The 22,566-nt window shown below is 52.8% G+C and overlaps 6 protein-coding genes across 6 annotated transcripts; 4 read left to right on the plus strand and 2 right to left on the minus strand.

Annotated features, from left to right (window-relative positions):
- Positions 1-65: 65 nt before the first annotated feature.
- SODALDRAFT_362543 (Pkinase-domain-containing protein) lies at positions 66-8,851 on the plus strand (the record flags this gene model as incomplete). Its single annotated transcript, XM_028614472.1, has 19 exons — positions 66-234; positions 325-402; positions 651-789; positions 954-975; positions 1,071-1,152; positions 1,179-1,278; positions 2,170-2,212; positions 2,374-2,506; positions 2,544-2,590; positions 2,696-2,803; positions 2,888-2,984; positions 3,652-3,796; positions 4,267-4,467; positions 4,507-4,541; positions 4,680-4,873; positions 4,994-5,033; positions 5,149-5,212; positions 5,308-8,465; positions 8,586-8,851. The coding sequence occupies 19 exons, from the start codon at positions 66-68 to the stop codon at positions 8,849-8,851; spliced, it is 5,121 nt and encodes a 1,706-aa protein (XP_028463518.1).
- A 1,195-nt stretch (positions 8,852-10,046) lies between these two features.
- On the plus strand, positions 10,047-12,300 carry SODALDRAFT_328097 (PGAM-domain-containing protein). Its single transcript, XM_028610595.1, has 5 exons — positions 10,047-10,144; positions 10,216-10,415; positions 10,657-11,368; positions 11,498-11,603; positions 11,750-12,300. Exons 2-5 carry the CDS (start codon positions 10,380-10,382, stop codon positions 11,916-11,918), a joined length of 1,023 nt encoding a protein of 340 aa, XP_028463519.1. The 5' UTR covers positions 10,047-10,144; positions 10,216-10,379; the 3' UTR covers positions 11,919-12,300.
- A 1,041-nt stretch (positions 12,301-13,341) lies between these two features.
- SODALDRAFT_328098 (hypothetical protein) lies at positions 13,342-13,771 on the minus strand. Its single transcript, XM_028610596.1, has one exon. The coding sequence runs from the start codon at positions 13,756-13,758 to the stop codon at positions 13,384-13,386; it is 375 nt and encodes a 124-aa protein (XP_028463520.1). The 5' UTR covers positions 13,759-13,771; the 3' UTR covers positions 13,342-13,383.
- Positions 13,772-14,649: 878 nt separating this feature from the next.
- SODALDRAFT_49720 (hypothetical protein) lies at positions 14,650-15,507 on the plus strand. Its single transcript, XM_028615416.1, has 3 exons — positions 14,650-14,696; positions 14,777-15,117; positions 15,180-15,507. Exons 2-3 carry the CDS (start codon positions 14,888-14,890, stop codon positions 15,430-15,432), a joined length of 483 nt encoding a protein of 160 aa, XP_028463521.1. The 5' UTR covers positions 14,650-14,696; positions 14,777-14,887; the 3' UTR covers positions 15,433-15,507.
- A 1,621-nt stretch (positions 15,508-17,128) lies between these two features.
- Positions 17,129-17,750, plus strand: SODALDRAFT_283484 (hypothetical protein; the record flags this gene model as incomplete). Its single annotated transcript, XM_028608413.1, has 2 exons — positions 17,129-17,534; positions 17,602-17,750. Coding segments are annotated over 2 exons (555 nt in total), but the record flags the coding sequence as incomplete, so codon positions are not given.
- A 2,134-nt stretch (positions 17,751-19,884) lies between these two features.
- SODALDRAFT_362547 (hypothetical protein) lies at positions 19,885-22,512 on the minus strand (the record flags this gene model as incomplete). The annotated part of the gene is made up of 12 exons (XM_028614473.1): positions 19,885-19,940; positions 20,102-20,183; positions 20,290-20,315; positions 20,425-20,516; positions 20,599-20,742; positions 20,870-21,181; positions 21,297-21,522; positions 21,637-21,685; positions 21,760-21,855; positions 21,929-22,114; positions 22,356-22,405; positions 22,467-22,512. 12 exons carry the CDS (start codon positions 22,510-22,512, stop codon positions 19,885-19,887), a joined length of 1,365 nt encoding a protein of 454 aa, XP_028463523.1.
- Positions 22,513-22,566: the final 54 nt, after the last annotated feature.

Raw genomic sequence — 22,566 nt, forward strand, 5'->3', positions numbered from 1 at the left:
TTGGGGTCGGGAGAGGGGTCCTTTTCGACTTTTGACCTATGAGTTCATGACGAGTAGGAGTAGAAATGAGGCATGACCTCGTCTCGCAAAGGGTCGTCTTAGAAACAACGCATGTGCACGGCGCAATGGCGATAACGAAGTTGACAGGCAACTTGAAAATGGTCGGGTTGTTGTCGGGGTATGAAAATGGTGGTCAGGTGGTTCAGGGAAATGTCGACGACACGGAGGAAACATGTGGGGGTCGAAGGAAGAGGGGAGGGGTCTTATTCCTGGTATCGCTATCGATAAGAGAGGTTCTTCTCCATTCAATTCCCTGCCACAAAGTGGACTGTCAGCCGACAGCAGACAGGGGTGGTCACAAATGTATCAAGGGTTCTGTTCTGTGGCTCGACGTTAGTGGGAGTGGGCCATTCAGGGCATAGCCGCATAAGGTACCTTGAGACTGCTGGAGAGGTACCTCCGGGTACCCCGGGGTTGCTGCCTCAGCTTCCCAACCGGTGTCGGGAGGGATCAGGGGGAACTCAAACGCCACAAGAGATCAAGATAAAGAAACCGGGCGACACCTCAAGCAAATGAGGGAAATAATAGGAGAGGAGTTCAACTTATACTTCGAGGCTACTTTCCCATATTCATCGATTTCATCATGTGAGCGATATCAGACAGTACACGGGTGCTCCAAGAGTTCAAGTTGCCTTGCTCCTTCTGGAGCTGTACGCAGGGTCTGGATAAGGAAAAGCAATGGACCGGGAGCCCGAGCCGCGAGGACGGCCCCTATCGAATTACATACGGGTGATTATTCGAGTACCTAAGGTAGGTATGTTTCCTATGTAAGGTACCAATAGGTACATACCTAGGGAGTATAGGGAGTACGAAGTCAGGTAGCTGAAGCAAGCTTATCCGTATCAGGAAATAGCAATATCCAACCCCGCCTTCGAAGCGTCGTCCCTGCACAGTAGCCCGGCCGGGACCCGACGCGTGCGTAGTGTACCTAGTTAGCGGGATATACCTTAAGTGGGGCGAACAGGGAAGCGCTTCAGTGAACAGGAACCCGACCCCTCTTCGGACACCAGGTGGGCGACCGCGTGGTCCGCGATCCTGCCCCCCTCCTTACCACTCCCCAAGACCTTCCAAACCTGAATCCAAAGAGCAAATGTACTTATTTGACCCACCTTGAACAGCCCACGGCCTACGTCTGTATTGCCCGGGATTGCAGAATGTACAGTATATGAAGTACGAAGTATGCCTCGTCCTAAACAACATGTGTACCATTCCTGTCGAGTGTGCAGCGACATATTAAGGTACATTCCTTACGGAAGATAGGATAAGGTACAAAGTCTGGAGTACGTTATGGGTTCGGTTATCCGGTTCGATTCTCGAAGTTTAGAAGCCAAGATAACGGGTTCGTTGCGTGATGGCGGCGATGAATGAGTGGGATTTCACCCCAATGACTCGCCACGTTCTTTGTTTGTGCCATGTATGTGTGTCCACCTTTCCAGCTTTCTAGGATTCCCTTTTTTCCTTCTTGTTCCATTTATGTTAACCGAGCACATTCAAGTTTTTGGGCCAACCTTCTCGAGGGATATGTATGTATATGCTTCCTTAGTAGTACCTTCAGTCGGGTCCACACCTTAATTGATCTTTGGGGACCCCTACATAATAATTCTACGAAGTAGAAGTCTTGTGTGCCACGCTGTCCCGTTGCCCGGATTATACGGTCATCAAGACTGGCCGGGCCGCCTCTGAGATCCAGTTTATCTCGTTAATAGTTTTTAGGTATCTCCCGACTAAGGTATGGGTCCCTCTGCTTGAAACCGTCGTCGCATGGACAAAGCGGCCGGTCGCCCCGTAGTGTAGAGTATGTACCGCTGATCCCACCGCCAAGACCAAGAGGCCAGGTAAATGGAGACCTATAATAATATTAATCACGGTTACTGATGTTTTCCGACCGAGGACCTAGATCCTAAAGTTAACTCGACCCAGTGGCCTTATACGAAGTATAAGTTACTCCTGCTTCTGCCTTTCCGGACTATGCCCCCGCTCACCCACCCGACCTACGAATACTTGTCATTGACCAGAAGGCTGGAGCGTTAAAACCCATCTTACGGTCATAGAACTGGGCCTGACCTATCCTGGCACCCGGTGCTAGAAAGCCAGGAACTGTTGTCATAGGAGGTTGGACCCTTCGTGCGTCTTTGAGCAACCACGCGGCCCGGTGAGAGCATGTGCCATGGCGAGTTACCAGTCATCTGAGAGTCCCCAAGCTGGGAGATGGTGGGGGGAAGAACGAGGCAGGCTGATCTAATCATCTGCCCCTCCCTGAACATAAGGTAAATTACCTTATTAGGTACCTTATCCAACCCAGCTCGGTTACAGGACACCGCCCATCTGGATTATTTGAATTTCCTGCGCCTGGAGACCATCCAAATATCACCGCTCCACGGAGGAGAGCCAACCACGAGAGGAGGTTCCAGGGCGCTCCCACTTCTGTGTACCAAGCCCGACGCCGGTCCCACAGAATCGTGTTCTGTCCAATGAATGATCAGCTGTTGAGACGGGACTGTTCAGCAAGGATTTTGCATGGCTATACAACGTACGTTGTACACTAGGGGCTACGGGACTCTGGGTATCCCCTCTATCTGGCCAAGCAACAAACAAGACATGAGACATACGGACTTCGACAATTCCATGATCAAAGGGGGTACATACGGCATTCCCGGACGCCATGAATAATAGCCAGAGAAGGGGGCAGTGTAGCAGCATTCACCTTCGAGCACAAATCTCTCCAGACGATCTTGGCTCTCTCGTACTTCATCTATTTGTATATATTCCACTTAACATGCGCAGCCTATTATTTTCTTTGAACCACTTGACGTTCCTTTCCCCCCAGAAAGCAAGCTACCAGCATAGACACACTATCCCCCGGTTGGAGTTGTTGAGGACTCGGTTGCTTCGAGTAGCGCAGTGGAAGTGGACAGCGGGTGCAAGTTTGACGCGAGGCACGACAACCAATTTTTTTTTCCTCCGTACAAATGCATACAACCATTCCCCCAAAGGTGACGTAAATAGGGCTTGGGTTTGTATCGTTTCTTGTTTCTGCCGTTCCTAATATTTGTCTGTTCCAGCAATGCACGTAGGGGAAAACAAACATACTTCATAGCCGTACGAATAGATGTCCTATTTATATATGACTGCCCAACTTCACCCAGTGAGGAATTATTTTCAAGAAATCAGCATAGTATTACTGTTTATTTTATTTTAATGTTATTATTTTGCCATTCAATAGGACGTCGTGATGTGGAGGGAGGTAATTTTCTGATTACAGTCTACCCCTACCATATTTGTTCGAACTGCCGCGTTTACGTACCCTGCATGAGTGTCAACCGTCGACCCAGTGCCGACTTTTAAGAACCTCTCCTTGTCTTTTTCCCCTCCATTCCCCTTACTTCCCCAATCTAGCCTCATCAACCCACCAAGTTCTTTTGTGCTTTACTACCTTATTATATATGATATCTACTTTTTAGACACAGAACCGTTGTAACACGGAGTTGTCGGCACCATCACGACTTATTTTTACCGTGGTACGGACCACGGCTACGGTACGGACTAAGGTGCCTATTTACTTCCTTACTTCTTGTACCTTACCCCACTGAGGTCTGCTTGCTCCGGCGTCACTCTCCCGCGCAAGTACCCTCCATCCCTTCATTCGTCCATCGCCACCTCGCCATCGCAGTCACAGTCACAGTGTTTCGTCTGCTGCCCTCCTCTGCGACGCCTCTCATTACAGAATAGACACGCCGTATTGGGCGCCACCACTTCCCCTAGTCCTTTCTAAGAGCATACAACGAGTTCAACTCGTTTTGACTGTGAACAGCTAGCCTCCACGGTTTTTGTTTTTATTATTCTTTTCCCGTCGACCGTACGCCGTACTAAGCCTCAAGAGGGAGCGTCACGAGCCCTTCCGAGCTATTGTCATCCCGTCTCTATCCCAACTCGAGACCGACATCGCTCCACCGCTTCTTCCACGTTATCCGGATCTCCCTTCAATCATCATTCGAATTACCCTCTATTCGGCCCCTCGATTTATCAACCTTTTTTTTTTCTTTCTTGAATCGACTCGGCGACCCTTTGATTTTGCAGATATCGCGCCTAGCTATACATAGGAAGGAAGCAGTACTTGAGTCCAGTGGTTACACTCGAACTTTCCTTTTTCTTCTTTTTTTGTTGGCTCGTGATCGCCCTTGGCTGGATCTTATCCACTTGCCCCAGGTCACACACCAAGAGTTTTTTCATCAACAAACCCTCTTTGGGGTCACCCAGTTACAGCTTGCACTTGACTGCACAACCACGATCGCGCTGTCTCGTGTCTCGGCCTATCACCATCAGACCAGCACTGCCCTACCGCTCTTCTTACCAGGCTGACCACCCAGATTTCCTGCATTCATCACTTTTTCGCCCTCGTCGTCTCCAGTCAAGCCACCCCCATTGACGGCTGACGACCCCTTCAAGTATGATACAGACGCCTGGGGGGCCTAATGACAATGGTGAGTCCACTCCCTTTCAGGTCTTATGGTCGCTTTTCCCATGCTTCCCTTTCATTCTTGCCCAGTCCATCTTTGGTGCTTGGTTTCCTTGCATGCTTTATTTTCCTTTTATCTCACACTGCATCGCCGTGCACACAGGCGCCGAACCAAGCAACGAAGAGGCCAGAGATCGCCGTTATGACCTCGTACCCCCGCTTCAACTACCCAAGAATCGGAGCACCGGAAACCTCACCATAAGCCCTGCGACTGAACGGTTTGACCGCGCTCGAGCTAGACAATCCATAGACGCGAGCACACTCGCAGCGGCGGAATACGAATCCATGGCAAGGTTGGTCACGCCCATTGAATCTACTACTCGCGTTATACCATGGATTTGAATATTTTGGGCGATAAAGGGAGACCGGAATTGCTTGCTGGTTGCAGAGTCGTAAACATCAAACACGGGAGACAAGGAAGCGAAACGACAATCTACCCCAGAGCAAGCCCTAGAAAGTGGAAAGAAAAGAAAAGAAATAAAGGAAAGAAATAAAAAGAGGGAGAGAGAGAGAGAGAAGGGAAAGAGAGAAGACAGGGCAACGGACAAACGGACATTTGTCTCGGCCACAAGCATGCAGTGGCGTGTATTTGAGCACCGCACTGGTATCCGGGATTCCCGTTCTTGATGTTGAGAGGTGGGAGATGCAAGTGTATCCCCGGTAGCACCTCATTTGGCGTCCTCGCGCGTGGGCCATGACAAACTCTTTGCTAACGTCCTGTTATCCTACAGGGCCCCCATCGTAACCGAGCATGACCATGGTCTTGGTCTCTCTGGCCTGCGCCGTATTCGACAGCAGCCTCATGTGCGAGCCCTCCCTTTGTCCTCCTCGAAACCACCGTCTAGGAGCCCCTCCGTTGGACTGTCCAGATCGACGTCGATGACTCTCAACCTTTCGCAACCCCCGTCCATGCCGTTCTCCGCAGGGCCTTCTTCTCCCAACTTCTCTGAAGATCTTTCTCGTTTCCCATCCGAGTCGCTACACTCGTTCTCCTTCGCCCATCAGTCGGAAGAATTTATCCACAACAGGCAAAATGTCCTTAAACGGTCTATAGAATTCATGAAGGACCGGCTGGGGAGATCTGCTACCTCTTCCACCGCCGCACTGGCCAGTGCCGAGGCCCGCGTTACTGGCGATGTAGAGACCCAGAATATGTTGGCCCTATTAGCCCGAGCCCAGTTGGTCGGCGCTGGAAATCTTCCCAACCCCGATCCGCTCGTCACTGGTCCCTTGACTGGACCAGCCGATGTCTCTGGTAAAAATGTCTTCGAGGAGAAGTTCAAGCCCATGCCAAGGAGCGAAAGCCCGGAGCCCATCTCGTCGCCTGTGACATCATCTGCGGCCACCGACCAACGCTTTCAACAACCGCAGGCCCCTCCTCGTCAGGACCAAGCGCACGTACGGAAGCCCCAGGATGCTGCGTCTAAGCTCGTTGCGGAGGAGCAAGAATCGGAGAACTCCAGCAGGACTTCGACCAACGAAAGCGGGACTACTACGAAGACGTCACCGCCGCTCTCTCGTCGCGGGAGCCTAAAACGAACCTTGACGGACACGCTCCCTGTGGCGGTACACCAAAAGCTTATAGACACTATGGCCCTGCCGTTTGTTGCCGGCCAGCCGGGGTATCAAGAGCAGATTATGTCACCCACTGCCTCTCAAGCGTTCGCCACTGGAAACTTTCCCAGCGCACTCGGTTCGGTTGTCCACGGCCATTCGACCAGATGGGCCCCCGCCGCTCAAGCCATCTTCACGACCGAAGCCCACCCGCCTTGGACGATCCTTGCTGCTAACGATCTTGCGTGCCTTGTATTCGGCGTCACGAAAGCTGAAGTTCGCAAAATGGGCATTCTAGAAGTGGTGCAAGAAGAGAGGAGAGCATGGCTTGAACAGCGTTTGCTACACCTGGACCCGATCTCCGCTGCCCGAAGCACCGAAGACTTGTCACCACCGGAAGGCGCAACTACCGTCTCCTCCGCCGTTTCCTCTACGCTTCTGGGGGCACGCAGTGGTGGTATCACCGCCAAGCTGCTCAGCAAACCGAATTCGAGAGCGAGCTCGTCGAAAGCACCTCCCCGCAAAGCTCAGACGGTGCACAGCGGAGATCCAAATCCGCCTAAAATGAGCCCAGGTTCCAGACACCGGAACAGCCGCTCTAGAGGAGTTCTCCTCTGCGGTGACGTCGTCCCAATTCAAAAGCGAAACGGTGCAACAGGATCGGCCAGTCTCTGGGTGAAGGAAAAACGGATCGGCTTGATCTGGGTTCTGGAAGAGATTCACGAGGATGTCGTCATAGTCTCCGTGGATGAAGATGGTCTCGTACGAAACGTTTTGGGGGAAACGAAGCCCATCTGGGGACTTGAATCGGTCCAACCGGGCTCGGACATTGGGCAGCTCGTACCGCGGATCCCTCGCCAAGGCATTGACCCACGTACGGGAGAGGTCGACTTCGCCCAGGTGAACAACCGACGATTTTTCACTTGCCCCAACTCACACCAGGTCAACATCCCTTGTACGGTGGAGCAGGTCTGGGGCAAACCCGAGCTGCGGGTATCCAGCTTCCCGCACATTGCGGGCATCATCGTGGTCGACCCTGCAACGTTGAAGATTAAGAGCTTCAACTCGGCTTTTTCCGGGTCATTGTTCGGCTACGAGAAGCCGGATGGGCTGTCAGTCAACTCGCTGCTGCCTGATTTTGACCGCCTTCTCCGCCTATTGACGGAAGAGGACGGAATTCAGCTCGTCGACGGGATTGTCGTGCCTGAACATAGCTTCCGAAGGGCATCTGCGTTCCTTGCACTACGACAAGGCAGGCCGGATGCGGCAACTGCCTTCCTACGGACAGATGGTCTTCGCGCGAAGCATCGTGATGGCTCTGAGCTCACTATTGATGTTCAAATGCGGGTCGTACAGAGCGAAACACAACCCAGCGTCATTTCGGAGAAGGAGGTTGAGACGAGCGACGAAGAAGATGGCCGCGACGAGCCCGGGGCGCAAGCACGAACTCGCTCAGTGGCTCATAGCGAAATGCTGTACGCATTATGGATTACGTATTCACGCCATTTGCACGCCTCGAGATCTCAGCTGAATACTGCATCGCCGGCACGGTCGGGGACGTCTACACCTTTGCGTCAGCCATCCCCGGGCCAAACCGCGGCTCATACGCCCATGGACATGAACTCGGACTCGGAAGATACCCGGAAAGAGCAGCCGGCGACGGGGGCTGCTGCAGCCTTGGGCCGCCAACTGAAGCATGTAATGAATGTTGCTGCCAAGATGACCGCGGGGTCCAAGGCGCCTCAGAAAGAAGAAAAGCCCCGTGCCGCACCACAGGCGACCGCTCCGACTAAGAAGAAGACGATCGATGACTACCAGATCCTCGAAGACATGGGTCAAGGAGCATATGGACAAGTCAAACTGGCTAAATACAAGCCGACCCAGAAGAAGGTGGTGCTCAAATATGTCACAAAACGACGGATCTTAGTGGACACATGGACGAGAGACCGGAAGTTGGGCACCGTGCCCCTGGAAATCCATGTGCTGGACTACCTGAGACGGCCTGAGCTGCTCCACCCCAATATCGTGGAGATGGAGGGCTTTTTCGAAGACGACGTCAACTACTATATCGAGATGGGCCCCCATGGTATGCCTGGGATGGATCTGTTCGATTACATCGAACTGCGGAGCAACATGGAGGAAGACGAATGCCGGAGCATATTCGTGCAGGTGGCGCGGGCCATCCACCACCTGCACACCAAGGCATTGGTGGTGCATCGAGACATCAAGGATGAGAACGTGATCCTGGACGGCGAAGGTCGGATCAAGCTTATCGATTTTGGAAGCGCGGCGTACATCAAGAACGGCCCGTTTGATGTCTTTGTGGGCACGATTGGTAAGTTATATAAGTCACAACACAGCCTATCCCATACCATGCCATGCCACCGTGGCCAGGGTCGTGTGACACTCGCTAACGCAAAGCTTTTTACAACTTACAACACAACAGATTATGCAGCTCCTGAGGTGCTGGCTGGCAAGCCGTACGGCGGGAAAGAACAAGACGTATGGGCACTAGGCATCTTGCTATATACGATCATCTACAAGGAGAACCCGTTCTACAGCATTGACGAGATCATGGACAGGGACCTGCGGGTCCCATTTACGATCAGCGACGAGAGCATTGATTTGATACGATGCATGCTCAACCGAGACGTGTCGCAGCGATACAACATAGAGCAAGTACTGGAGCACCCGTGGTGCCAAGCCATCGACGCCGAGTAAGCTGTGCTCATGCACAGGCAGGCCAGGGTAGCGTTCCCCGGCGCAGGATCTATGAAAGGAGGACAACGGGGTGGATACGTGGGTTTGGAAATTGGAGCAAGGACGCGGGCATTGAGGATTTTTGGCCACGACGCATGATGTTTTGGTACACGGCGAGGGCAATAAAATAAACCCCCTGGATGGATTGTCGGGGGTTCCGTCGGAGCGCTGTTGGGGATGGAGGAGATAACGCGCGCATTTTCTCACGACGATACCCTGGGTACACATTTTACAGGCAGCGAGATGACGCTCATATTAGACATGTTGATGAGAGAGATGCCAGTGTCTGCTATACTACGGAGTGTACCTACCTGTAGACAACAAAGGCAATAATATATTCACTCTATCCTACCTTATATAAAAGATGGACGAATAGTGGCAGCAAAAGGGGCCCGGGAGGGTTAAAAGATCTATGTCCTACTTCCAAAGACACGACGAGGAAGCTTAGCTAACGGAGAAGAGAACTCCTTGCAACCGGATTTCTGTCCGTGGATCTCGTATAGGTGTAGAAGTTTGAACCATGTCCCGTAGTATCGTATGAAGGCGTATCCATCACGACAGAATAAAACGTTGGATAACCGCTACTCAACCAAAGTCGTTGTCTCTCTGCGCACACGGATTGATGGTATTGTCCAATAACTGACCGAGGTACGAAACAGGCACTTATTGGCTAAGGTACTTATTAAGGGAGTGCTGGTCCTCCGCCACCCCCTGTCTGGTCCTCCGGGTCGACTTAAACTCTTTCTGGATTAAAAATCCATTATATCTCCACCACCCGAAAATAGGTAGGTTTCCTAGGTACCCTAATATAAGTAGATAGAATATGTATAAGGACTCTGTAAAGGCCTTTATAAAGAAGGCCTCTACGAAGAAGGCCTCTACGATAAAGGAGCCTTAGCCCTAACCCTTCCGTGATATATTACTGCGTTCAGTTAATATAGAGGCACTTTAAGAGACCTAGGAAACCCCACCTAATTCGGGTGGTGGAGATATAGTGGATTATCTAATCCGAAAGTAGTTTGAGTCGACCCAGGGACATACGACGACCGAAGCGCTCTTGGCAAAATTATGATTATGTAAACTGCTTCGGTCCTTGTGTCAGGCCACTCACTGTACGAATCGCATTGCGTACCTTACGGATAAAACCTTCTTCATCTGATTCACTCCTTGTCTGGTTCCTGGATTCTATATCCGTCGTAATTAGTCTTTGCCTGCCGGGACTCGATCTGGACACCTACTCCGTAGGCTGGTAGTGTAATGTCGTACCTACCTTACCTTTACCTTATACACTTGGCATAGTGCGTCCACTAATTTACTGCTATAAGTGCCCCGCCTCAACACCAACTCTTGATACCCGAAGGCGAAGTACCCCGGCGGGTTCTTGAGCTTTTCAGATTCAATTTCCGAAGAGAGAACGGCGACACGGTGCAGGGCAACTCAAGCTGCTCGGATCTCTGCAATTCACTTGCTCCAAAAGGACCGAGTGAAAATGTCTCTCGAGGTTATCTACCTTGTTCGCCACGGGGTGAGTCACGGCCATGAACGAGGACAAGGACTCCATTTACTGGGGTCCCGTTTCCGTTTCTTGCTCGCTTTTGTCCTTTTGCTCTGTGGTCTTTGGTCTTCGCCCCTGGCCCTTCGCCTATTGTTCAAAAGACCGGTGAAAATTGCGTCAGAATATAGGCGGAGAAAGGGGGTTGAGGACGGGAGCTGTCATCGGAACGTCTATCTTGATGTCTAACCTATGTATTGGCCCTTGAATGCAGTTCCGTTCCAACTGGCTCGTCGACCACGTAACCGGCAACTATAGCTCCTCCGTTCCCTCACCGACCGGCATCTCGGCCGACCCGGCCCTGACCGCCCACGGGGTCGACCAGGCTAATGAACTCGCCGCTCATCTCTTGACGGTCGATCCCGCTATCGAGGCCGTTTACTCTAGTCCTTACTACCGTTGTCTGCAGACGATCAGCCCCTTTGTTGAGCGCAAGGCTCAGGAGCACCAATCCCTGCAACAGCAACGGGGGACGGGTGCCTCTCGTGATCAGGATACGCCGCAATCTGCCGTCACTACGATTCGTCCAGAGCTTGGCATTTCCGAGTGGTACGGCGCTGCCCACTTCGAGCACCCGACTCCTGCTCCGGGTCCCGTCTTGAAGTCTATGTTCCCCCATTATGATGAGAAGTATCAGTCCGAGGTGGTACCCGCCCGCAAGGGCGAGACGATCCAGGAGCTTTATCAACGCGTGGCCAAAGCGGCCGCGGCCATCATCGATCAGTGCGATGCCGAGGGCAGGCGTGCCGTCATTCTCTGCTCACACGCTGCCCCGATCATTGCTCTGTCCAGAGTTCTCACCGGCCAAGTCCCAGAGAATCCAGAGACGCACGATTTCGATGCGTTCACCTGTGGTCTTGGTGTTTTCCGCAGAAAACGAAACCCAGACCTTTCTGAGGCGGAGGCACAAAACGCCAGCAGGCAGGGTACGGTTGGCAAGAGACCAAAGCCTCTTTTGAGCCCCCATCATGACCGGATCTTCCAACCGGCATGTCCATATTGACCAACTAAGGCTAACATAACTTCTCGCTTCCCCTCTTTTCGGTTTGTTCTAGGCACAGATTCTGAATCATGGAAACTTGGTACAGGCGTCCGGGGAGGCTGGACGTGTGAAGCCAACAGCGACTGCAGCTTTTTGAGTGGAGGAGAAGAGAGAGGCTGGTACGACTCTACATTTTCTCGCCCTCTCGGCACACCGAGGACTGCGCGTTTTGCTTCCCCCTGCCCCCCTCTCGGGCCGTGCACTCGAGCGACGATGTCAAGTTCGCTCCGACACTATGGAGTACAGCAGCTAACGCAAGGTACAGGCGCTTTTCAGGCGACGAGTCATTTCCCGCGGCCAATCCGTCGTCGCAAGCCGACGCCGGCATTGCCCTAGGCGTCGTCGTCGAGGGCAGGCAGCGTGGGGCTCAGGATCGGCAGCAGCCCAGAGCCCCGCGAGATGGCAATGCCGCTGCGGGTGGGCATCATCTTTAAAACCTTTTAGCGTGTCCTGGCAAGTCCGGTCTGCGATCTGCGTCAGTCGGCCCCGTATAGTTGTGTTACTGGACTTACGAAGCACGCACCTCGTATGCTTGGCCATTCCCCGAGGCGAGCCTTGCTTCGTGGATGCGTGCGTCGCCGGACGTGAAAAGAGGCAGATGCAGATGCAGATGCAGATGCACAGGCGGGATATCCAAGCCATGGCCGAGCACTCGCTCGTACTCCAGAGACGACGACTAGAGAGTAATAGACGAGAAGCGCGTCGCTGCACCTTACAGCTTTGACCAAACCATGGTCGTTCTCATACAGAGACCAATCTAATGAAGCTATTGGGTCTCTTCATCCCTCCCTTGACTCAAATAGACATCGCCAGTTCATCTCATTCTCCCCTGATCCTAGTTTCTTCACTAGTCCTCGGTCGGTAAGTTGCATCGAGGTGTCTTGGAAATGTTTCTTTTTCCATCTTCCCTACTTCCCCTAGTGTGCTGGCAACAACTGGAGTTATATAAAAAAAAAAAAACCCCCCGCCCCTTTTGCGTAGAACAATCAAGGAAGGAAACCCCCCCGAAAAGATAATACGATATAAACATTGCTTCTTGTGAAGCACCGCAGATCAAGTTACGAAGTACGGAGTATCCCCTCCTTACCCCGGGCCGGAGAGATCGATCCGTTCGTATCCTTCCGAACTACCTACGTCATTCTCCCCAACAACCCCTGTGCCTAGCCTTCCCCGCCCTACCCTAGTTCGTGAACAGAGCTATCCCACGCAGCCTACTACGAGTCTACTAATTACTCCGTACAAGACATCTTATACTCCGTATTCACCTTATGGCCCCGGTGGGCAGAATTTATGGAGCCCCCGTTGGACCTCCACGCAAGGCAATTAATTCACTACATCTCGAAGCAGGGAGAAGTTGGTACGTTCAGAGTTGACTCACCTTCGGCGGAGCAATCTTAGATGTTGCAGGACGCAGACAACGATGATTACAGCTTACAGCTCAGCTCCTGCGGCAAGTTACGAAGCGGGCTTGCATGATGCGGCCGCACATCTTTCTCGTTCCCCCCTTGATGTCGAACCAGAAGAAGAAACAACAGTTCCACAACCAAGTCCTCGATCCGCTTCCCACTTGCAGTGAGCAGTAAGTATTCTGTGTCTCTACGGACGGATGGTTGGAAAGGAACCCCTAGGTGCAGAGAGTCCGCCGGCTTCTTCGCTCTTTCAGGGGAACAGAGACATCTTTCGAAATTTGCAAGGCAAGGAACTTGCCGGGCTCCAATCTTGTTCTGAGACTATGATTTTCCCCTGCATTGGTCTGGTCAGACTGATAGTATCGTCAGTCAGTGTGCGGGTGCCTTGACTTTGCGAGTCGTTTCAACGGTATACTTCGTACTTTGTACAACCCCGGCGGACGGCTCCCCTTGGTACCGGGCTTCCGCACGATCTCTATGACATGCGACCTTAACCTCCACGTACCTCGGACATCGGATTTACCAAGGAAACCGGCGTCTCCTCTGTCAGACGTCGAAATAAACTAGCAACACCCGTCGCTAGGCTGGGTGCTAACCGGCCCGGCTGTTTAGTACATAGAGTCAAGCAGTGAGTGGGAGATCGATAAGAAGATGGCTTGCGGAACATAGCCTGGCCAACCGCCCCCTCTCCCAACCTCTTTTTCTTTCTTTTCTTATTCTTCTTTTCGCCGTTGAAGGGATAAAAAAAAAGCGAAGACGAAGCGGGTGGGCGGGGAATGTCGTGCATACCAAGCCCAAGCGGCCCAACAAAAAGCTTCACTACTTGGGGGCTTCTGGCCGGACTTGGACGTTGCGGAGGAAACATCTGGTCAGTCAGCATCTAAGTGGGGGGTTTAATGGATTGATTATGGTTGAAGAGACGTTAGCGAAACCCGAAAAACGCCCTCTTCTCTCTCTTCATTTCTTCGTACTCGTACTTTGTGCAGGAACAGGGAGGACTTGATTCAGCGGCAAAAGAAACGACAGTCGAAGCGACGTTGATAATGCCAAGTCGGCTCTTGACCACTTTGGGACTGAGGAAAGGGGGCCACATAATTACGTGATAGACACTTCTGACGGACGTACGTATAAGGCGACTTCCAGCCTCCTTCAGCTGATTCTGTAATTATAAGGTAGGGACCGTAATTAATCGATAGTCCGTGCTCCATACTCCGCAATCATGGCAAGATACAGCAATAAGAATACCTACTTCGTACATCAGTGGAAACATGATTGAAGCGACGGTTTCTTCTTCTCATGAAGCGTCGGCACGGACCAGTTCGCGGACTAACTCTGTCCCGGTCCCGGTCCCGTAGCTCCGTCTCCCACCCTGGTCTCCCACATGCCTGTCTCTCATCAGACATAGACATATCGTATGCCCCATGTTCTCATCATCTGTTCCACATCCGGCTTATCTATCGGACAGATACCTAGTCGGGTATCGGGCATAAGGCAAGGTTTTCGGACGCGGCAACGCGGCTGTACATACGGCCGAGAAAGCTGCCTCAAATGGATCGACACTCTATCCAAACGCATTGGAAATGACTTCGAAACATAAACATAAAGACGGAATGGACAATACGGGATACGAGGTACCACGATGGAACCAACTTGAAGACTCGTTTTCTTTCCGCGGCATGCCTCGTTAGGAATAACCTCATAGCGTCTTTCACCTACCTACCCAGTTCTCGTTTCTGTCCTGGACTCGCACCGTCGGCCGAGGAAGAAGGCTTAATTGCCGTGAAAAGGAAAAAAAGAAAATAGGTAAATGAAATATGGACAGGCAAACATACATGATACAGCTGCTTGGCTAATGGTTGCGAACGGACACCCATTTCCTATAGGTCCTCAGGTCTGGTGTCGAATATACCTGGTCAGAACGAGCGCCCGGCGTTGCCCCTCCTTCTCCCCCCCCCAAGTCAAGAATACGACCAATTGCGCTGTGAGGTTGGTTCATGCATCTCACAAAGCGTCTACCTCAAGGTACAGTGTACTCCTATTTTTTGTCCTCTCCGTCTGGTCCCTCTTTCCAATTCCTCTCCTCCTCCACCCACACCCCTCTACCAAGGTCCGAGGGCACACACCCACGCACACACAGTGCCAGAAAGGTTCTTCAATCATCCTTGACCAAGTTCACTTCCTCGTCGCCCCTCAAGTACAAACGTTGTACGCTCGCATACCTAAGGTAAGGCACGGATCCATACCCTGTACTCTCCATGTACAACGTACCTGACACTAGTGTGCTAGAGAAAGAAACATCGACTCGGTTCTCCATTACTTGGAGTGCCAGGAGAGTATCTCTCTGCATCTCTGCTCTATCTGGATACGTTTTCCATCGGACCATCCCTTGCATTATGACTGCATGCTTAGCCGCGGGCGCAGTCTCTGCCTGGTGAACGCACCTCAAGTCTGGATCCATCTCTTTCCTCTCTTGCTCTCGCTTCTTCTCTGTCTCTATCACGCTCTCTCTATAGTCTGCGCCACTAGAAAGAACCCTTGATGACCCGAAAAGCTCCAACATCTCTACCTTAGGTATGGTAATGCGACGATCCACAGGCAAGACAAAGGACGAAGATAGGTCTCGAGGGTTCAGTTATCGTCGTTTCCTACTCTGTCTCCATGAGCTGAGCTATGGAGGTGGATAAGGTGGTTAGTTTGAGGAGGGAAACGGGGGTGTCGCGATAAAAATGCACGAGTTGTCTTGCCAAAACCTGGATCGACCGGCGGCGTCTGCAGAACTAGCAGTTGTCCCAAAGAATAAGAAACGGCCCTGTCCGAGTGGCCCTCCACATGTACATCCTCCGGAAAGACGATCTACGGAAATCATACCTAGGTAGGGTGAGGGGCCCCGTCGTCGAGTCTCCGGGTAGGTCTGGGGATGGGATGACCTATTGTTACGGAAGTATACCTATGTAAGTTGTTTGTGGCCCTGCTACTATATTACCTATCATACAAATACCTGGGTCCCTGGACCTCAGACGCCCCCGACCCTCCCGACACCCGCTTTGGGTCCCCAAGACGCTGTACAACTCCAGAATCTGCCTCCACCGGACAATATCAGCACGGTTAGGTGCTTAGAAGACTTCTTCAACAACCCTGACCGGACCTCTTCTCTTCAACTTCATCCCTTTGACGCTTTGCTGTATTCGATTCTGTGTTCTTCGTCAACTTTCGGCCTTTCTCCTCCTCTCCTCTCTCATGTCGACACGACCGTGCCCCCCTCCCGAACGGCGATTATCAAACTTGCGAGACCCGCAGTTCAACATAGGTCCATTGCCCGCATCTGCACCTCGCCGTCCCAACCCACCCGACTCTGCCAAAATCATCTGGGGCTATCCGGGAAACTACCAGAGTAACAGGGATATGGCGGAAGTCGACATGAGCCATCGCCATCGACACGATCAGAAGCCTCAGAACCCGGCTCGCGGGCCCGACGAAGAAACCGCGACTGCTGTAACCACCAGGCGCAATAGGAATGCCACTCAGCCTACGGTACTGACCGAGTCTCCGACCTTCAGCCAGAGTTCGCTGTCATCACGCCGTGAGAACCCTTTTCAAAGCCTTTGATTTGACTTGTCCATATATAGACAAAACTGACCACGAATAAATCCTCTCAAGGCTTCTCTGACTCCCCCAGAATAGACAACCCATCTCCTTCCCCAGAGGCGTTGTCGGGATGGGCGTCTCCCGCTACTCAGTGCTCCTCGTCGAGCTCTTTCTTGCACTCTTCCTCTCTGTCTTTATCTAGCGAAGGAAGCAGCAGCAGCAGCAGCAGCAGCAACTACAACTACAGCCACAACGACAACGACAACACCGCCCCCCGTACTAACGGTAACCGGGTACTGTCATTACCACGGCTCCCAGAGCTAGATTCGATCACGATAGAGACTCTAGCTTCGCACTACTACGCCAATTCTACTAGGGAGGGCACCAGAAACAGCAACTTTGGCAGGCGCACAGATTTGGGCCAGTCGCAGTCGCAGTCGCAGTCTCAGTCTCAGTCTCAGTCGCAGTCTCAGCCGCAGCTCCCTCGACCCTCCCAGAAGCAAGCGTACCATTACCAGCACCATCAGAATCACCAACATCACCAGGACCAGGACCACCACCACCACCACCACCACCACCACCACCACCACCAGCACGTCCCGCCTCCGCTACCGGCCCCCGCTGAAAGTACTCTTAGGCCGATTCGGGTCCGGCCCAAGCGGAACCCGCCTGTCCGTGGAACCCGGTGCAACGTCAAGTACACCATCGAGCAGAAGGACTTTATCGATTACTGGCGAATCGACAGGCAAGACCGGGAGACACCGTGGGACGACGTGGTCCGCGAGTTCAACCGGCAATTCAAGGGGCCGCACCGGCGGAACGGCGGTCTGCAGAGCGCCTACTACAGGGAGAACAAGAAGATCCCCGTCACCGACCGGGATGGGCTACTCGTCTTCGATTCGGCCGGGGAGGTCAAGACGATTGAGGTCCCGGTGAGGGAAGCCAAGGGGAAGCTGCACTCTGTCAAGGCCATCGGCTTGCTCGCCACTCACCCCGAGAGGGCTGTTCGGTATTCGTGGGTGAGTAGCGAGCACAAGCGCAAGATGTGGAGAATTGGTACGGTGCTTCTCTCTCTCTCTCTCTCTCTCATGATAGTCTAATGCTAACTTGGAATTCCTTTCAGCTCATCTTCGCCAGGCTCAACTTGATGAAGCAAAGTTGAAGAGAATGGAGGCCGAATTGCGCTCAGCAGCCAACGAGGGTTCAGACGCATCACCCATGCACCTGACCTCTACAGTCGCTAGCATGGCCAGCATGGCCTTTTCGAAGTAACCAGCCCTGCAGGGTTCTTCCTCCCTTCATCCACAGAATGACTTCTTGGGCCGAAGGAGATTTTACCCTCTTCTCCTTCTGGTTTCATCATCTCTGGTTTCTCCCTATCCTTCCCATCAGTGGGTTTCTACATTCTACGTCCCGCAAGGGAACATGTGCAAGGTGGGGGTGAAGACCAAACAGAGAAAAAGAGGCGGTGGTAGACAACTTTGTGTGAAGTGGGAGGAAGGGAGGAAGGGGTTGTGTGGTCTGTACGACACAAAGTGGGTTTGGTCATTTGTGATTCTACGAGTCGAGAAAGCCCTCTACTGGGCCTCGGCCACTGTACACTGGCGTTCTTCTATTGTCGTCCCTTTCGTTCTTTTGTTTCTTTCCTTCTCATTTCCTTTGTCACCGAGTCACTCCTCCTTTGTGCGTTCGGCGCCACTATATTTCTGTTTTTGGATGGATGGAGGTCTGGGCGTTGGGCTGTCTGATTCTGCACTTGTCTATGCAATTCTGATGGTATACGATTCTACTGTTAATGAAGTGGAATGGAGGACATGGGGCCTCGGGAATGGCTACACACGAATAACATGGGATCATGGGACCTGTACTGAAATGGAATTGAACAGTTGGCGAGACTTCGGAGTCCGGACTTGCAGCATTTGCGAGAAGAAAAGGGGTCGAGTTGGGCCGACAAGGGGGCAGAGGCGGAAGAAAAAAAAAAAAAAAAGGGGGGGGGGGGGTCAACTCGACCACACACCCACGACTTGGGGGTTCTGTCAGAGTCGGTTGTTCTTTTACATATTCTCCGGGGCATTGGAGCCTCGATGGAAGCCCGATGGCGGCTTTTGGACCTGGACTGTGTATAATTATTTTACTCATGTTACATACGTTTCTAAAAATCCGTCTTGGGGTTTGTCTTGATCTCGCCGAAAGTCGTGTGAGGAAAGGTGTTACAACACTCGTACCCTTGCATATCAACGATGAATAGCATGGCACTAGGAATTAGACCTCTACTGCTTTACCATCCAGTGTTCCGTCGGCTCTCAAGGCCGCATGCGGATCCGGACATGTCTTTGAGAACAGAAGCGTGGACGTATTCCGTATGAGACGATAAAGATGATACTGTCAAGACATCATGCACGCCAGACACTAGCACCCCACGCCTCACGTCTACTCCGTATGTTCCACTCGTCGATCTGCTAGCTGTACGTTGTACGTTGTACGGGATCTCTCATTCAACTTCTGCCTTCCTCCGCCGCACTAACTTCACCCCCTGGGAGCGTCACTTCGTCGTACGTGGCGGCCTATTGGTCCACAAAGCTGCGTAGATCGATCTGGGAGGAAACGGTAACTAAGATAGAAGCAGCGAGTTAGTTTTCCCACCGGCTCAACGACCCAGTTTGCCTTCACTCCTTCACTTGCTAACTTCCCTATGCAGGTAAGTGGCTCGCCAAGGAGCGGCATTTCTTTGTCCTTTTTCCTACCCTCTCGTTATTTCCCGACCTTTCCGGGTTTTCCGTACCAGTCCGTCGTTCCCCCGCCCTCCCCCCCCACATTCTTCCGGTGAGAAAACGATGTAGAAAACGTGAGGTTCACGCGCGCGGGAGAGTTAAGCGACTCAAGCCCATATTCCCCCTCCCCGTTCTCTTTAGGGCTCGCCCTTTCCGTTTCCCCTAGCGGCCCGTGGCTAGCTACTAAAGCCTCGCGTCGTCGCGTTTCGATCGGTGGCTTGTTGACCGGCTGGAACTAGAACGCCTCTAGTTTAACTCGCGGGTGTTATGAATGAATGACAAAGGCTCTAGCGAGGGAAGTAGGACTATACGCTTGGGGGATGGCGTCATCGTGTTGTCTCCTCGGAAGGGGGGGGGGGCGGGGGGGAGGAGAGAAGAAGAATCCAATGGCGTCGCTAGAGACACAGAAACAGAATAGAATACTACAACGTGAGTACTAAGTGGTGCCGCCCTCGTTGGGGCTGTTGGAATTGTGAGCGTGGGGCACCGTTCCCCCGTATGCCTTCATCACTGCCTCGCCTCCTCATCTCGTGTATCTACCTCTTTCTCCTCCCACTAACTAACACTATCCCTGGTCCATGATTGATTGTCACGGGGCCACCTTTGACGAATCGGTATCCCTGTCTTTCCTGTCTTCACGACAAACTTGGACCGGGGATCTCCAGAGCGTTGGGGCCCGTGGTGACAGTGCCTGCAATTGTTGGTTTGTATTTGACTCCCCCTCCACTTATTTGGGTTCGTGGTGGCTGGCCCAGGACAACTGATTCGTAATGCGAACTTGGGAAGGGCCCGGGGGTAAGGATCCGTCCAACATTCAGTCCTGTCCCGGAGAACGGGCGACGGGGACCACACATGGCCCGACATGGCTACGGAGTAGATATCGTGGTTGTTGTTGTTGTTGTTGTTGTTGTTGCTGTTGTTGTTGTTGTTGTTGCTGTTGTTGTTATATGCAGAATATTTTGAGGTCACGGACAGTTGGGACGACCCAGTCCGAAGAATGAGCCTGGGGCGAAGTACCGTAATTATTATTACCACCTGACCTCCCCCATCTGCATTGAGACCTCGGCTCAACCCAAGAAGCAATCGTGGGTCCAGTCTTCCCAGGTCGACCCAGTGTGCTGTTAGTCGGTAGGTACGTTGTATGTTGATCGTTGAAGAAACCAGGGGGTGTGTACCCAGGTTGCCGGTGGCCAGTTCCAGCGATTCGTTTTTTCTCCGTACCGCCCAGCAAGCGCCCCGTGGAGGCTGAATCGCCTTCTCATGCGACCTATGCCCCCCATTGTTTGAGCAACAACTGCCAATGATGAGAGAAGGGGTTCAGGAAACAAGGTGGATGGCGTGTTGCCAACCAGAGGAAGTCCATCTCAGAGGATGTATAACGGTACCGTGGCTTTGGGTGCGGTGCCTCGAGATATCCAAGGAGAGCGCGGAACCAGTTCCTAGTCGACAGGTATATCGCCAAGTGCTGGGCCAACACCTCGGAGAGCAAGGGCCTTCAGGGAAGGGCTGCCGAGGGCTGGGCATTCCCAGGCGCAAGAACCTCTTCATCTACCCCTGTGGTTCATCCCCCTGTCTCAACAATGTAACGATGTGCAACGCACGGAATAGAGAGACACAAACATTCGCTTGGACCCACGTGGATAACTCGGCGTACTCGGTACTCCGTACAAGGGCCACGCGTCCGAGGCACGCGCAACTCTGTTGTTGATGGTATCGCCATTGGGGTCCCCAGAGTCCCTCTTAGAGCTCCAGGCTGTTGTTATCGTTGGGGTTGCGAGGACGAACCATCTGAGAGACTGAGACTCCGAGACGCCGGCGGTAAGGCCAGGTGTCGCGAGAGAGGACGAAATGCGGCCAGTATATCTGCGGCCTGAGCCCTGAGGCATTGCCCTTAGGCGCGTCGTCAGGAGGCCATAAGCGCTGTCAACGCCCCTCCAGCATTGAAGAAATGGAATAAGGTGTTCTATAATAACAGACTTTGGAGGATCAAATGTTGTGCACCGCACATACACCTACCTGTCTTCTCTTCCCACTCATTCATGGTCACTGCCGGGCGAAGCGCCCATAAAACACCAACAGTAGAACAGCCAGCATGCCGACCTGCATACAACGTACTTGCTTTGTCTGCCTTATCTCGGTCTGCTTTTGGGCGATATAGGGCGCCTGGGAGCCCCCAAGAGAATGGCACGATGGTATGAAGAGGTCGCGAGGGAGAATCATACGTCCGTAGACCAGCACACGCAAAGAGGTGGGGGGCGCGTTCCAATGGACCTCTGGTTTTGTCATCCAAATGCAGGATGATGGATCAGCGTGTCCGATGGGATCTATACGCGCTGTGAAATTAGGTAAACTAGGTAGCCCCATTTAAAATCCGGCATGATGGCAACGAGGAGCCGTAGTGAAGGGAAGGGGGTCTGACAAGGAATGTTGAAGATCCTGCAGTCTGCAGTCCCCCCGTTATTACTCGTACAAATAAAGAATTACATTCAAACGAAAACGGATTAGCGTACCTTGTAATTGGAACCGATGTTCCCTGCACTGCACACCCCCTCGCTGGAGATTCCTCCGTGCGACAAGTTTTCGTTGCACGGTTGCGCACAGTCACGCTGGCAAACCCAATTACCTGTTAAGCGGGCGGCCATCCCCCCCCTGGCTCTTCATCCCCCGCCTCTATCATACTCGGCGCAGCCAACGGCATGAATGCCGTTTCTTGCTTGGCTCCAATCCGAGCGCTTGGGCGGTGGCGATGCCAAATGATGCCCCCCCTGAGTGCTGAATACGCATGGAAAAGGCGCCAAACTTCAACGACGTCGCACAGCGCTGGGAGGCATTGTGTCCGAGTGCCTCCCCTTCCGCTCTCTTCATCTAGGAACTGTGCCACGGCCGCGCCCAGAGAATAGAAGATGGGGGAGACCGGTGACAGATTTGGCCCCATAACTTGAATAGACCCCGGAAATGATTGTTCTTTACTTCGTGCGGAGCCAGCCAACCGGCCCACAGGTTAGGTACTATCCCTGTTTCCTCCCAACGGTCGTTGCTTCTATGTACCCGGGTCCCGCAATAGACCAGAATAGCAGGAGAGCATGGTACGTTGTACGAAGCATACCGTAGGGGGGTGAACTTGAGCGGCATCCAGGTCCCTTGGATACCAGAAGCCTGGGCATGATGCCGTCAGACAAACACACTAGGCAGGCAGCCTCTCAGCCAAGGGATCGACAGCATATTCGAGAATTCGGCCGGTTCTCATCCTCGGCGCCGAACATCTCGGCCCCGGTCTTCTAGGCATTCCTCCCTTGACGTACACTCAGAATCCATTG

The sequence above is a fragment of the Sodiomyces alkalinus genome (assembly GCF_003711515.1).
Source record: "Sodiomyces alkalinus F11 unplaced genomic scaffold SODALscaffold_10, whole genome shotgun sequence".
NCBI classification, from domain to species: Eukaryota; Fungi; Ascomycota; class Sordariomycetes; order Glomerellales; family Plectosphaerellaceae; genus Sodiomyces; species Sodiomyces alkalinus.

Excerpts from the sequence above, each read along its gene's own strand:
- SODALDRAFT_328097 (XM_028610595.1), top strand. The coding sequence starts at position 10,380 with ATGTCTCTCGAGGTTATCTACCTTGTTCGCCACGGG. Across the intron at positions 10,416-10,656 it reads TCTACCTTGTTCGCCACGGG|TTCCGTTCCAACTGGCTCGT; the intron begins GTGAGTCACGGC and ends CCTTGAATGCAG. Across the intron at positions 11,369-11,497 it reads ACAAAACGCCAGCAGGCAGG|GCACAGATTCTGAATCATGG; the intron begins GTACGGTTGGCA and ends GGTTTGTTCTAG.
- SODALDRAFT_328098 (XM_028610596.1), bottom strand. The coding sequence starts at position 13,758 with ATGTTTCCTCCGCAACGTCCAAGTCCGGCCAGAAGCCCCCAAGTAGTG.
- SODALDRAFT_49720 (XM_028615416.1), top strand. The coding sequence starts at position 14,888 with ATGCATCTCACAAAGCGTCTACCTCAAGGTACAGTGTACTCCTATTTT. Across the intron at positions 15,118-15,179 it reads TGTACGCTCGCATACCTAAG|AGAAAGAAACATCGACTCGG; the intron begins GTAAGGCACGGA and ends CTAGTGTGCTAG.